Here is a 15,234-nt window from a genome sequence, read left to right on the forward strand (position 1 = left end):
AATTATCTTACAAATTATGGTTTTTACGTATTGGTTGTATCACACCCAGGCTTTGCTCTACCACAATCTTAATAGGTTGGCCTCATCACTCCTGCAGATCAGGAAATAAAATGTTGCATTTAATGGTTACAACAATTAAAACTGGCCAACAAGCCTTAGGTGAGATCTCTCTTCAGAAGGAGTCTCATACGTACGGTCAGCTGCATGTCCTGCTCTGATGCATCACCATCGCCACAGGCCATGTTTTAGCTTTGATCACTATCTGCAACGGACTTGTTTGGCAAAATATCACCACCCTGGAGATGAAAGATATGAACTCAGCTTCCTCTGCGCTTATCTCTCTTTCGACCACCTCTTTAACCTGCCCCAATTTGCTAATTCCAATAAATAGATGAGGACTGAGCCCAATTTCAGTTCCACATTCCAATGGAACACAGATATGCTGTTTAACCTTCACCACTTCAGGCAATTACCAAGTGTCAGCATTCGATGGCAGGTAGAGATTTCATCATAGCGCTTAAAATGTTGTTAATTGTGCCACAACCACTGAAATGCTGGCCAAAATAATGCCCAGGAAGGGAAAGTGTTCTGTCCCACCTGGTCAAAGATGATCCTCCACCAGTTATGCAAATGTGCTCTTCCTGCCAATTAATTTATTTTCACTAACTCCGGCCTGGAGAGAAGATAGCCTGAATGATGGCAGGAGCCAGAACCTCGTGGCTCGGTTCAGCAAACTGGTACGACCCAGTTTGTATAGGATCTGTCAAGGTTTTCCTAATCTTGTCCAGTAGATGTTTTTTCCCACTAACCTTGCAGCAGTCCCTAAAGCAATGCTGTATTCTCTTCCAATATCCTTCAATCAACATGAAGGGTATGGGATGGAGGAATGCTTTTAATTGGTGGGCTCTCTTAGCGTGACTCCACCAGCCTACTGGTCACAGCTTCAGTGTTTGCCATGATTGAAGTCTGGAACCTCTGTTGGCTGAGGCAATCAGAAGGGTGAATCAATCAGGTGGATAAGTGTAATGATGTTGAAGTCAAGTATTTGTTTCAAAATGTAGTTCCAACAATGTCAACAGAGGCAGAGCTAGATGAAGCAATATAAAGGGTTATCAGAACTGTAGCAAATACCAAGGTATTGAAGGCAGAGCAAGAAGAATGCCTAAAATGTAAAAGAAAAAAATTAAGTCTGCAATGGTCATTTACCGACATGGCGCTGTAATCTGCTCATGTCAGTGAGGCTCTCCTTGTTTTAAAGCTTAGCAAGTTTTGGCGCACAACATTGTTATTTGGTGGTCAATGTTGATTGATTAAAGGCTGCCCCAATAGTTTAAAAAAAAATTTACTTTGGTCTATGCCCACTTGGTTGCAACAACTGGAAACAATTGCCAATGGAGCATAGCCAGACCCCATACTTTCATGCAGTGAACTGTAATCTGGTAATACCATGCTAGGGTTGTCAATTTAAAGCGGACTGATCCAAATCAGCATCACATAACTTAAATTAGTGTTGTTTTCCATACGCAACTATGAAAATCAAATCCAACAACATTTCACCATATAAACACTCTTGCCATTACTCTCCTATAATATTCAAGTCTGGCACATTATTAGGTAAAGGTGCTTAGATGGATTTTTTTTTGTCATGGAATAGACAAATATGACTAAAACTGGACATGTAGTGTTCTAAATAGAACTATTATTATTATTGCATCAATAACCTGGACCTTTTATACCTAATTTGAGACAGTTACCCCACAGTGGTATCACCAGCCACAAATAACTGCTCCCAGTGGATTACTCCTCTCTGCCCTCCTGCCCAGGTGTCTGGCCCCAGGCCAAGGTCACACCAACAGGCCAGCTGCCCCTCTGCTGGGCCGCTACAAGTCGTCACAGGGTCCAGTCGGGGCAGAGCACTTGTTAAGGAGCCTTCTGTCTGCACCCTCACAGTGCAAAATTCCGCTAATGCTCAATTCCTGACAGTGGACATTAATTTCTGTTTTCCTCCTGTGAAAAGTGCTGTAACACAAAGAGGTAGGCTGGTGCAGAAAAGTGGCTCAGCTGGTCATTTCTGACCATATCCTTGACAACGTTTTTTGCTGAGATGGACAAAGACTGTCCTTTCACTTTATAGAGCCACATCTTGATTCACTGCGCTCCCTATATTTTGAAGTTGGCCTCTAAGACTCAGTACATGGAAATTAGACTGTCTATCCAAACACATGATGGGGGCCCAGCAGGAGCAGAGCCACTTGGCAAGAAGGAAAAGTGTGAGCAGCGAAGCTGCCACAGGATCAGAGCTTCCTGCAGCTAAAACGGGGCTCTTGTTCCATGTACAATATGTATTCCAATGCTTTGAATTCATCCGAGACCTATGGGGCTTCAAGTTAATTGAATACATTGCAAAGCCGAGTCAGTAGCAGCAGGGCACACAGGGCATGTCAAGTGAATTTGTTAATCTTGTTGCCAGAGGCAGGTTGTACAATTGTGGTACAATCACAAATGAAGTGTGATTAGGTGCAATACATTATCATTAGGTGTGGAGGTACTGGCAACAATCAGTACAAATCAAATGACTTTTTTCTACTGGTCTGAAAAAGTAGAACAACCATTGTGTTTTGACAAAGCTCATGTCTTCAGAAGGAAAGTGTAAACTCACATGGATATACAACACCATTGCTTATATATTCTTTGGAAGAGGTAACACTTTTGTTCATCGTGTTTTTCTTGTCGTTAGAGGTCCATATCTCTACGTCATCAAAAAAAAAAATAATAATAATAATAATTAGCGAAGAGCCAACTGGAACCCTGTGGCAGTCCACAGAGACAGGAGGGCATTCACTAGATGAGGCCGCCTTCACAATTCGCACTCTGCATGTCTTGGTGCATACTGACAGCTCTATGTTGGATGACAGCACACCACATGTTTTCACCAAATCTGATATCATGCTGATTCAATCAGAGATGCTTGAAGACATCTCTAAATATGGAGTCTCTCTCTCTCACACACACACACACACACAGGCACTCAAGAGCTGTGTCTAGACGCTAACCCATTTTATTTTCCCCTTTCTTTCTCTAGTTTTTTTCCTCTTCTTTTTCTTTGTGATTACACACTTCCTTAATACAATGTCTGACTTTAAGTGATGCTTACAAAAATGAAGGGGAAATACTTGAGAAAAATCAGAACACTTTAAGATCTGCTCATATGTTTCTGTTTACTTATTCATCAAAAGTTCATGATAAACTATATTGTACACTTTTAATCAGGTCTACAGTCTATATCCAGGCTATTCAACTTCAAGAGCAAATGGGCCAAATAGGAAAGTTCTCGGGGCTCACGGACAATACAAGAATGTAAATTAATGGTTATAATAACTTAAATAGAGTTATGCTGCTAACACACACACAGAGGGTTTCCCTGTTCCTCCCTGTCCCCACACTATCCCATTGCCAAGGTTACCCATGAGTGTCTATGTCTCAAGATGCACACTCTTAATTACTTAAATTTTTATGTCTGTGGTTCAGATGTCTCAAAGTGGCTCAGAGATACTGCACATACCTTTGTTTTATTTATCAGATCATACACATGCCAGCCGGACTTGCAGGCAGCCTCTTGGCAGCCAAATAAAACTTCAAAAGGTCCATATCCTATCCGCAGGCGACAAGTTGAACAGGCCTGGTCTATCTGTTAACCTTTCTGTGGAAACTTTACCGTCTCTGTTTGTAACATGTAATTGTGCTATGGTAATTCAGCAGTGTTCTGCATGCCAAGGTGATTGAGAATGACACTGCAGCAAAAGTTACATCTGTACACTATCCAAACAAGTTTCTGTGTATATAGCAGGCAAGCTTATTAGAGATAAACACTGAACATATAGCCAGTCCTTTCAGGACTGTGTTCCTGAGGAGGTAAAGACAGCAAGAAAATCATGTTTTGGTCCAAAGCCAGCAGTGGCAAATAAACAACACAAAGGGTCTGCATGTACCAAGAAATTTCAGGACTGCTACTATGTCATTCTTATGCCTACCTCCGATGACTAATAACCTGAAGGTACAAACTAGGATTTTGTGATGTAAAAGAGGAAGAGACAGACAAATGGACAGACAGACAGATAGATGGATAGATACTGCTCTCATATAACCCCAGCCTGACTTTCCCTTCTCTCCTTCCCATATTGCCTTACAGGTGGATATAAAAAAGGAAGAGAGATTGGGTGACGCATGCCATTTTGATGAAAATCAGTGGGGCGCAGGCAACAGTGTTTAGCTGTCATACAGCATACCAGCAGGAGAGAGGGGAGAAAAGATAGAGAGTACATACAGAGAGGAAGATAATGTACTAGTCAAAATGGCATGGAAGCAAAAGGGGATATGGACAGCAGTGAGGACACATTTTTAAAGATCATCCATGTATATTACAAACATGAAGCACTGCCATTTAAGATTCATTCTCAACACAAGTAAAACAGTTTTCAAGAATAAATAATAACTAATGATGAAAGCGAAATGCAAAGACTTGTTTACTTTGTTAGAGGTTTTCTTAATATATTGTTCTCTTCTTGCTTCGTAGTGCAAATAAACAACTAGGAATCACATGATTTATGTGAACTGATGCCCGGGTAAGTAGATAGACACAGTCATGCTGTTTGTATACTACAGTGCATCCGGAAAGTATTCACAGCGCTTCATTTTTTGCACATTTTGTTATGTTACAGCCTTATTCCAAAATGGATTAAATTCATTTGTTTTCCTCAAAATTCTACACACAATACCCCATAATGACAAAGTGAAAATAGTTTTTTTTTTAAATTTTTGCAAATCTACCTTTTGTCAAACTCCAGGTGGGCTGTCATGTGCCTTTTACTGAGGAGTGGCTTCCGTCTGGTCACTCTACCATACAGGCCTGCTTGGTGGAGTGCTGCAAAGATGGTTGTCCTTCTGGAAGGGTCTCCTCTCTTCACAGAGCAATGTTGGAGCTCTGTCAGAGTGACCATCGGGTTCTTGGTCACCTCCCTGACTAAGGCCCTTCTCCCCCGATCGCTCAGTTTGGCCGGGCGGCCAACTCTAGGAAGAGTCCTGGTGGTTCCAAACTTCTTCCATTTATGGATGATGGAGGCCACTGTGCTCATTGAGACCTTCAATGCTGGAGAAATTTTTCTGTACCCTTCCCCAGATCTGTGCCTTAATACAATCCTGTCTCGGAGGTCTACAGACAATTCTTTGGACTTCATGGCTTGGTTTGTGCTCTGACATGCACTGTCAACTGTGGGACCTTATATAGATGGTGTGTGTCTTTCCAAATCATGTCCAATCAACTGAATTTAGCACAAGTGGACTCCAATCAAGTTGTAGAAACATCTCAAGGATGATCAGTGGAAACGGGATGCACCTGAGCTCAATTTTGAGTGTAATGGCAAAGGCTGTGAATACTTATGTACATGTGATTTTTTTGTTTGTGATTTTTAATAGATTTGCAAACATTTCAAAAAAATATATTTCACATTGTCATTATGGGGTTAGGGTTAGGGTTAGAATGTGTGTAGAATTTTGAGGGAAAAAATTAATTTAATCCATTTTGGAATAAGGCTGTAATATAACAAAATGTGGAAAAAGTGAAGCGCTGTGAATACTTTCCGGATGCACTGTACATACTGTTATGAGAGTATATACTGCTCAGGACACAATATATCCAAGTCACATCTCAAGCTACCATAACGACTACAGAATGATGACAATTACATCACATTTAAAACACCTAATGAAAGAATAGGAAACACACACATGAATGGTGGTCAACAACAGGGACATTTGTTTAGTCAAAATGACAGATATTCTGTCCCATATTCTGTTTCACAATTTTAAAAACAGCCTTCTGTCCATTTTTGAAAAACTGACATACCTGAGTGTTAAAATCAATGCTGAAGCACTGTTTGAACAAAGTTAACAAGCAGCCAGCATACCTGGCACAACAGGAGGAACAGTATTGGTCTTAGCTCAACGCTAGCACTAACAACTAAAAACACTGATATGTCTTCATGTGTTTTCAGCAGCCTGAAGTTGGATGTTCTTATTTTCCTTTATTCTCCCCAGGATGCAGTTCTCCTAAAAAGCCCAAGGGCTTCAAAGACCCTGGACCCAAATGCTACCGTTCAACACAAAAACTGTGAAGGCCAACACAGCTTGCTGTATGTTGATTCATTTCAATGTCTCACACCTGTGGCTGGCAGCCTTCCAATGTGAAGTCTTAAAGACAAAAGGCAGGTTGTAAAAAATCCAAACTACACTACACTGCACAGTGTACTGATATCAGTGAGGACAATAAAGTCTAAAACATCCTGCCTCCATGACACGTCCTCGTCACAAATATCTAAAGTGTTTGATAACTACACCCGGGGGAAAGCGTGTGCTTCTACATTGTGTATGGAGGATGTATATATAAAGAATAGTGTCCGAAATCAGATTTTTTTTTTTTACTTCTCAATATCAGCCCCAAGAATCCAGTATCAGTCGCGTTCCACAACAAACCTTTTTTTTTTTTTTTTTTTTTTTTGCAATTAATAAAAATAATTCTTTGGTATTTTCTTATTATCAAGAATAGTGTTACCGCAGAAATCCCTGAGATATTGTGATATTATTTAAAGACCATATCACCCACTCATAGTAGGAAAAGAGAAGGAGAACATGAGAATTTTGAGAAAATATAACACTATGACACTGTCAGCCACAGCCCGAGAAAGAAGTTGGAGCAGTATTGCTGCACCTTTACAGAACTTGATCACCCCAGAGGATGCTGAGTGTCTTCAGCACACTCTGATCATCCAAAAACGCCAAGCCACAATGTGACAGGTTAGAGACCCATGTCACTGCTCTCTGACAGGACACATCAGTGGCTTTGGTGTGAAGTAACATTCAAGCAGATGGAGCATAAAGTCACGCACATTATGTACTATCAATACACACAGACATGTTATATATAGTGGTGTCACCACAGTGAGAGCCATTATCCACAAATGGAGAAAACATGGAACAGTGGTGAACCTTCCCAGGAGTGGCCGGCTGACCAAAATTACCCCGAGAGCGCAGTGACGACTCATCCAAGAGGTCACAAAAGACCCCACAACAACATCCAAAGAACTGCAGGCCTCACTTGCCTCAGTTAAGGTCAGTGTTCATGACTCCACCATAAGAAAGAGACTGGGCAAAAATGGCCTGCATGGCAGAGTTCCAAGACCAAAACCACCGCTGAGCAAAAAGAACATTAAGGCTCGTCTCATTTTTGCCAGAAAACATCTTGATGATCCCCAAGACTTTTGGGAAAATACTCTGTGGACTGATGAGACAAAAGTTGAACTTTTTGGAAGGTGTGTGTCCCATTACATCTGGTTTAAAAGTAACACCGCATTTCAGAAAAAGAACATCATACCAACAGTAAAATATGGTGGTGGTAGTGTGATGATCTGGGGCTGTTTTGCTGCTTCAGGACCTGGAAGACTTGCTGTGATAAATGGAACCATGAATTCTACTGTCTACCAAAAAATCCTGAAGGAGAATGTCCGGCCATCTGTTCGTGACCTCAAGCTGAAGCCAACTTGGGTTCTGCAGCAGGACAATGATCCAAAACACACCAGCAAGTCCACCTCTGAATGGCTGAAGAAAAACAAAATGAATACTTTGGAGTGGCCTAGTCAAAGTCCTGACCTGAATCCTATTGAGATGCTGTGGCATGACCTTAAAAAGGCGGTTCGTGCTGGAAAACCCTCCAATGTGGCTGAATTACAACAACTCTGCAAAGATGAGTGGGCCAACATTCCTCCACAGCTGTAAAAGACTCATTGCAAGTTATCGCAAATGCTTGATTGCAGTTGTTGCTGCTAAGGGTGGCCCAACCAGTTATTAGGTTTAGGGGGCAAACACTTTTTCACACAGGGCCATGTGGGTTTGGATTTTTTTTCTCCGTTAATAATAAAAACCTTCATTTAAAAACTGCATTGTGTTTACTTGTGTTATCTTTGACTAATATTTAAATTTGTTTGATGATCTGAAACATTTAAGTGTGATAAACATGCAAAAAAATAAGAAATCAGGAAGGGGGCAAACACTTTTTCACACCACTGTACACATGATGAACATAAATAAGAAGTATGTAGCAACTAAAGGAGTTAACAGAGTTTATTATTTTATTGCAATCTTATATAACTGAACTATTCTATAGATAAGTATATGAGACACTGAGAACAACGCAAAAAAACAGCATTTTGCATTCATCTTTAGCCTAATCAGTCAGACACAGTCTGATCCAGTAGACTTTAGACAGCACTCTTTCAAAATGATATCCTAGCTGTTGTTTTTTTCAGTGGACTCATCCTGGAGTAATGGCCACAAACATAAAACTGTTCTGGCAAAATCTAGCAATCTACCAATAATTTCTTTAAATCCTTTCATGCTTTTAGCATTTCTACCCAAAAAGTCCATTGAAGTTTAATAGTTTAATCTCACATCAGGTCAGGGGGTGCTGCAGATCCAAGCAAAGATAGGGCAACTATCATGTCAAGTGAATAAATATCAATATTGCAGCTGCTGGTACCATATGTGACTTCGGGGGGAAAAAATATATTTAGGGTCATTTAGAAAGTGAAGTTTTAAATCTCAAACCTGCTGTCAGTTGACTCTGGCTGGGACTTGAAGTGTTAATTCATAATGATTCTTGTTAAAATGGATTGTCAGCATCTTGCTAATTATGCAGGAAAGTGTTGTTTAATGAGTTCATCCACCTCATCAACCATTACAGCAAAAAAAGAGAAAGTCTGTCGTGGCATCACTGTTGTAATTACAATGTCCTGTTTGTACATGCTTAAGCCGAAAATCACGGATAATCGAGTCACAGCAGAAGAAAGAAAACTTCCAGATCTGTGGAGGGAAATCACTGTGCACTGTTAATTTAAGCATTTTGCCTCAGAGTTCCTCCTCTTCACCTCTACAAACACTTAATATATCTTTAATAAACGGAGTCTACAGTCTGCATAGCCTCATTCTTGGAGTTTTCTTTCTTTCTTTCTTTCTTTCTTTCTTTCTTTCTTTCTTTCTTTCTTTCTTTCTTTCTTTCTTTCTTTCTTTCTTTCTTTCTTTCTTTCTTTCTTTCTTTCTTTCTTTCTTTCTTTCTTTCTTTCTTTCTTTCTTTCAGTGTTAAGAGCAGAGAACTTGCGTTATTATGGCGATATTGCGAGAAGACCGACTCAGAGCTCAGCACTGACAGGGTTTATTATTAGTCCGTTAAGGCAACAAAATCACAGGAGGCTTTTACACTGAATAAAGCATGACCTTAGTGTTCTGTCTTTATTATTTCATAGACGGCCAAGCAAGTGTGGTAGTGCACAGTGTCAGCACACATTTGGCTTTTCCATTTCCTCGCCCATTCTCATCATCTCAATTTCAGCCTCAGGAGAGTTATTTTGAGAAAGTGAGAGAACAAATTCTCTCTCATTGTTGCTGTTGACTTATTCAGTTATTCGACCATGTGGCAAATGGACACGATCTCCACAAATGGAACCTTCGGCTCTGAATGATTAATTGTCAAAAGCCTGTTTGGAGATTTCTAGCTGTGAGGTTTCTTGGCTGTTCCTGTATCACCCACAGAACCGTATGGCTGCTGTCTAGATAAATCAGCAGGACACTAAAAGAAAGATGCTGATTTGACTAAATAGGACTTATCTTGATCTAAAGTGTAAACAGCCATAAATGTAATGAAAACAAACCCGACTTGCAAGGATAAGTTGTGACTCAGTGAATTAGGCCTGATTACAGACACAATCGACTCACATTATAAAGTAGTTAGTCAATTCTCAAGAGAGAATGTTGACTGTCCGGGATATTTATGGAGGAATAAAAATTAGGATGAATAATCCATGTCATTTCCACTCACATACTGTGGATACTGTCAAATGTATCTTTAATAATTCAGTGTATTTTAAATGCCCAAATTAATGAGATTACGTCAGCTGTGTTTCACTAATGAATGTGCACGGCTTCCAGGACTACTGTGTCATCAACAGCTCTGCACCACACATACTATAAAGAAGACTGACAGTAACGATATACACATTAGATAAAAAATGCCCACAAATGCTCCACATCCATGATACTCCTATGGCAAAATTCCTCTCAGAAGTAGGCAGGAATGTAGCTACACTGCAACATTTAATCTGCATATTTACTGCATTTCCTGGGAAAACATTTTTTACTTTTCCATTTTTCCTTTATCATATCACATTCTGCCTACTCTGGAAACCTGTGTGTATGCATTAGTCGCACATATTCTTACTGTGCATTCTCTTTTTTCTAAATATCTGTGTGGGATATATGCATGGTTTTTACGTGGGTGTATGTTGTTGTTTTTTTAATGCGTTTGGCCCCTGGCGATGGGTTTGCATGGGTTAGTGTGCAAAAGCATTTCCAAATGTCCTCTTATTGTGTGTTAACTGTATGTGTGAGCATTTTAGATGTGCTGTGACAAATCTGCCAAGATCCCTTGTGCTCTTGCCCTGAGGTTGTGTGGTGAAAACTGGCACTAGCACACAGTGTGATGCAGGGGCATCAACCCGCTTCACTACCACCTACAGTGCTGGTCTGCAGTGTTCCAATGCGTCAGCCAGAGCAGTGAGTGGAACCAATGGCGGTGTGATTAGTCTGGCTGGGGGGTAAATGAAAACCATTATCAAGGTTTTTTCTCTCTGCCGCATCCTAATGCAGAGCGCAGGAGAGAGTTGATTTGAATTGCTAAAGCTGCACTGGCGATGCTCATTTGGCGCCGGACAATCTCGATCGGAGGCTGGTGTTTTTGCGTGCTGATTTTGTTTAGGTTTTTCATGTGTCTAGAAATGAGCATCATTATCAACTGTGAAACTCTCTATGGACTGATGCTCTACTGGTTGGGTCCCGCAGTGCAACCTGTTTGTAATTTTGGTTAAAAATGAGATAGAGAAAAGCCATTTTGATCCTTTGTTACAATGACTGAGTAAATAGGCTGAAAAATGTAACATGTCTGCCACATTGGCACACAAAATATCTTTGAATGACAAGGTAATGCTGTACTTGATGTATTTTTGATTTTGATTTTCAGATTTTTGGCTGAATAAATCTTGAAGCACCTTGTTCAGAAAGTAGCTTATAGGCCAATGCATATTTAATGCTCTATTATAAGGTACAGGTTGTTCATACTGCCCAAAGACACATTGTTACGTAATGCAAGTTAACACTGAAAAAGAGACAAAGACAGAACTTCTGCTGCTCATTTTATTTCCTCGAAGAAAACTGCCAACTTATAATGAGCCCAGTATTTGAACATGTATTGCATTCCCTTAATATATCAAGATGGGTTGCAAGTGTAGGATCCAACATGTCTCAACACTGTTACGACGGAACGGTTGTGTAATCTGTTGTCTTAAGTGTAGTTCTGAGTGTATGATCATGCTGTAGGAACAATACCTAAGGTGTTGAATCTATCTCAAATACACAATGTCTTAAGAGATAGTGCACAAATGGAACTGTATCTCATAAGTGTTGGGTGGTACCGTTTATTTTTTTGTGAAATGTAGTCTCTTTTAACTTAGTCTCTTTTTACTTAAACCTCGCTATTTATGGCACATAAATGTATGTTGTTGTTTTTTTTTAGAAATTCTGTGATGTTATGTCCAAAATGCAGAATTCTATCAAATGCAGCAACACTTGCCCAAAAAAAATGTCCCCATGGGGACAATAAAGTATATCATATTGTATTGTATCGTATCATAACTCAAAGTAAATTCGGATGCTTGACTGGTTTGAGTTCCTGACTTTGGTTTGTAACATACCAGGGGTTTTCCTTAGTGTCTGGTGGGTTTAGGTAGTGTGGTTGTGGTGAGAGGTGGTGGACAGTTATTTTACTAAAAACGATGCATTTTCACATAATTCCAGACAATTATCATGATGACATTTATTTAAAAAATGTACTGCATGCCATTAAAATATTAATCATTAATGGACTGCTCTTTTAAAATGAAAAGGTATTAGCATGGACACAGTCAACCTCTTAGATCTGGCCACGGCAACTCTGTGCTTTCCTGCTGGTACAATCACCTGATTCTTAACACCTCTTCACTCATGACCTCCATTCACCTGGACATATGCTTTGTTCAACAATCAATCTTTGCCAATTTGTCTTTGCAGCGTAGCAGTAGTCCTAAGTTTATAAGCCTGATAATGAGTGATACAATATAGGTTTTTAACAAAGTATGTGTGTTCAACTGCCAAGGCTTGCAGGTATGTGATGGGAAACTTATTTGTAAAAAAAATTGTTCTACAAAGTTTGAGAAAAGTGAACATCATGAGTCTATTGGCCAAATAATATGTTGGCTTATGTATATATGAGTATGTTATTCTCTTTTAATGAGCAGTGAAGCATAGTGTGCCTCGGAAAGCTTAATTGTCCAAAAGGGACCTATTTAAAATGATGAAAGGGACTAATCCTAAAGACGACACACTTGCAAGGGAAAACAAAAGCTTGTGCAAGAAAGAGCCTTTCTTTGGCAAAATTGATAAGCAGTGATTTGGACTATGCAAAACAAGCTCATTGTTAGCAGGAGGGCTAGTACACAAAACATTAGCAGTGTGTTGCAAACAATGCAAAATAGCAGAAACTCTGAAGCTCTGTGATTTTAGAAAACTCCGCCTGGCTTGCTTGTGGATGGCCATACCTGTTCACTGTTTAATTGTCATGAAGTGAGTTCCATTCCTCTTTTGCTTTCCGTTATTTGATTATTTTTACCTCCACCTACTTCTGTGTTTTCGCCAGTCTCCCAATTTCATGGCTGGGCATCCTCCCATGTATAATTCATGAGTGACATGCTTGTTTTACACACCACGTACCAACAGCCATGTTGTGCCGCCCTGAGGGGGTCTCGGCTATGCCAGCCTGTAATCTGCTTACACACAGAGCAACTAGCTCACAGCTCTCCTCACCAATTACACTCAATTCATGGAATGGCCCTCTCCCTGACACAAGGGTGGTTGTGATCATCATGTCCTTCAAAGAGGCATACACAGAGAATAGCAACACAGCATACATGTTTATGTCCTACGTGGAGGTAATTGGTTGAGTGCTCGGTGTTGGAGCAACAAGCAGATAAAAGCACCTCTCTGAGTTTGACAGTTGCTGTACTCAATGCAAGGTCAGAAGGCCCAGGTAACAGCAACACGCTGACAATAGCGCTCATTCACCAAGTTAGAGACTGAAAGCTTTGCAGCTAACAGCAATTCACCTAAGAGCGCTCACGATTCACTGTGCACAAACAATATCATCATAAGCTATGCGCACACACTGGCGAGTGTGCACACACACAAGCACACATCCTAAACTTTGCAGGTAAATGGGGTAGAATGTAGTGCTATGTAGTGGGTAATGAGTGCTGATTGTTTGTGACGGGGCTGTAGTAAGGCTGATTTCCCAGCTGAGGAATGGGGGCTTTGTACACATCACAGGGCTGTCAGGAAAAGACAGAAAATGGGCCCATAGCTTCACTGCTCTTCAGAAATAGACAGCCAGAACCACTTCACTATTTAGCTTTAGACAGGAGACACAGGCCGGGAGTGATGATGCGAGTATTTCATATATTCTGTAATGCAATTCTAGGCGATTTGCATAGAAATATGCACTTGGGAGTTAAACATTCGAGATGTGGAAAAGAAAAACATGCTTGCCATTGAAGGACACAGACAATTACAGCTGCATTTATGCTAAACTTTGCATAGCACTTAAAAAAAAAGAAAAAAAGAAGTATGTATGTCTATATACATAAATACTTTCCTTTTTTTTTTTTTTTGGACTGTTAACGGTATTATTATGGCCCATTTCATCGTGTATTGTTTAATTTCAACACCCAAAAACTTGAAAGCACCATACATGTAGGGTTCAAGACAATATAGATATACTGTATTCCACAAAGTCTGTTGTTAAATGTATAGGAAAATTAGTGCACTGTAAAGATGACTTCTTTGTTTTTATTTTCACTGTGCACAAGTTATATTTTGCCATGGTAATAGGTCTTTGATTACTGACCATAAAAAGTTAATGGATTTTGTTTGCATACATTGCAATACAGCCAGGATTGATATTACTTTTTCATTAGGGGGTTTCCTTTCTTGATGACACGAAGTCAATAATTTATTGATCACTGTGTGTTTTATTCATAAGTCTTACAGTGTAGAGGGGATCATTAAGGAGACTTTTTGCAAGCTTTGGCTACCACTCAATGGAGGCAAATGATTCCTTCTGAAAATGTGAGACATGCGGGAGCATGTTGTACACAAGCTATCCATATCTGCGCTGATGACTTGCAAGAACCTGGGAGTTCAAACAGAGTTAATGCCTAATTCACTCAATAAAAGTCTGGCAATTTCACCAATATTTTATTTACATCTTTTCATCTTTTTAGCATCTCACTAAAATAAAAAAATAAAATAAAAAAAAGAGCAAGATAAATTAAAATACATCAGGTCAGTGGGGGTTATGGATCCAAGCGGAAACAAACCAACCATCATTTCAAGTAAGTAAATATGAATATATTAATAATACTGCTGTTCCCATGTGTTATTTAAGGGGGGAATGATGAAAGGTCATTTAGAAAGTGAAGTTCTAAATCTCAAACCTGCTTTTTCAGTTGACTCTGGGTGGGACTTGAAGTGTTAATTCCTAATGATTCTTGTTAAAAATGGATTGTCAGCATCTTGCTAATTATGCAGGAAAGTGTTGTTTAATGAGTTCATCCACCTAATCAACCATTACAGCAAACAATAAGAAAATCTGTCCTGGCATCATTGTTATAATTTGAATTTCCTGTTGGCAAATCCTGAGCATTGCATCCATAAGCCTAAAATCACAGATAATTGAGTCACTGCAGAAGAAGAAAAAAAGAAAGAAAGCTTGCAGATCGGTGTTGGGAAATCAACATGCCCTAGCAATTTAAGCATTTTGCCCTGCATTTCCTCCTCATTTCCTAGTAGATTTGCACCTTTGAAAACACTGATAAAGATGGTCGGTGCTGTACCTTGTGCAGAAGCGAAACTGCATAGCCTCATTCTTGTAGTTTATTTCTTTCATTCAAACAATATTACAGGTTAATACACTCAATAAGTCAACGGTAAAACAATCCCTTTTTTCAGTTTTTCTAATCACTCAGAGGAGAATAGAAAGTGCATGTG

At 39.7% G+C, this 15,234-nt stretch overlaps 1 protein-coding gene across 1 annotated transcript in view; it reads left to right on the forward strand.

Moving 5' to 3' along the window:
- Positions 1 to 1,210: 1,210 nt before the first annotated feature.
- The window catches only part of LOC138636779 (zonadhesin), a 47,216-nt gene continuing 33,192 nt past the window's right edge, over positions 1,211 to 15,234 (forward strand). The window contains exons 1-2 of the mRNA XM_069725007.1: positions 1,211 to 1,218; positions 1,824 to 1,897. Coding sequence (XP_069581108.1) covers positions 1,211 to 1,218; positions 1,824 to 1,897 — 82 coding nt within the window. The remainder of the gene's footprint in view (positions 1,219 to 1,823; positions 1,898 to 15,234) is intronic.

This window comes from Brachyistius frenatus, unplaced genomic scaffold (genome assembly GCF_029030835.1).
Source record: "Brachyistius frenatus isolate BFR_SWC_R1_liver_20210118 unplaced genomic scaffold, ASM2903083v1 Contig_406, whole genome shotgun sequence".
NCBI lineage: Eukaryota > Metazoa > Chordata > Actinopteri > Embiotocidae > Brachyistius > Brachyistius frenatus.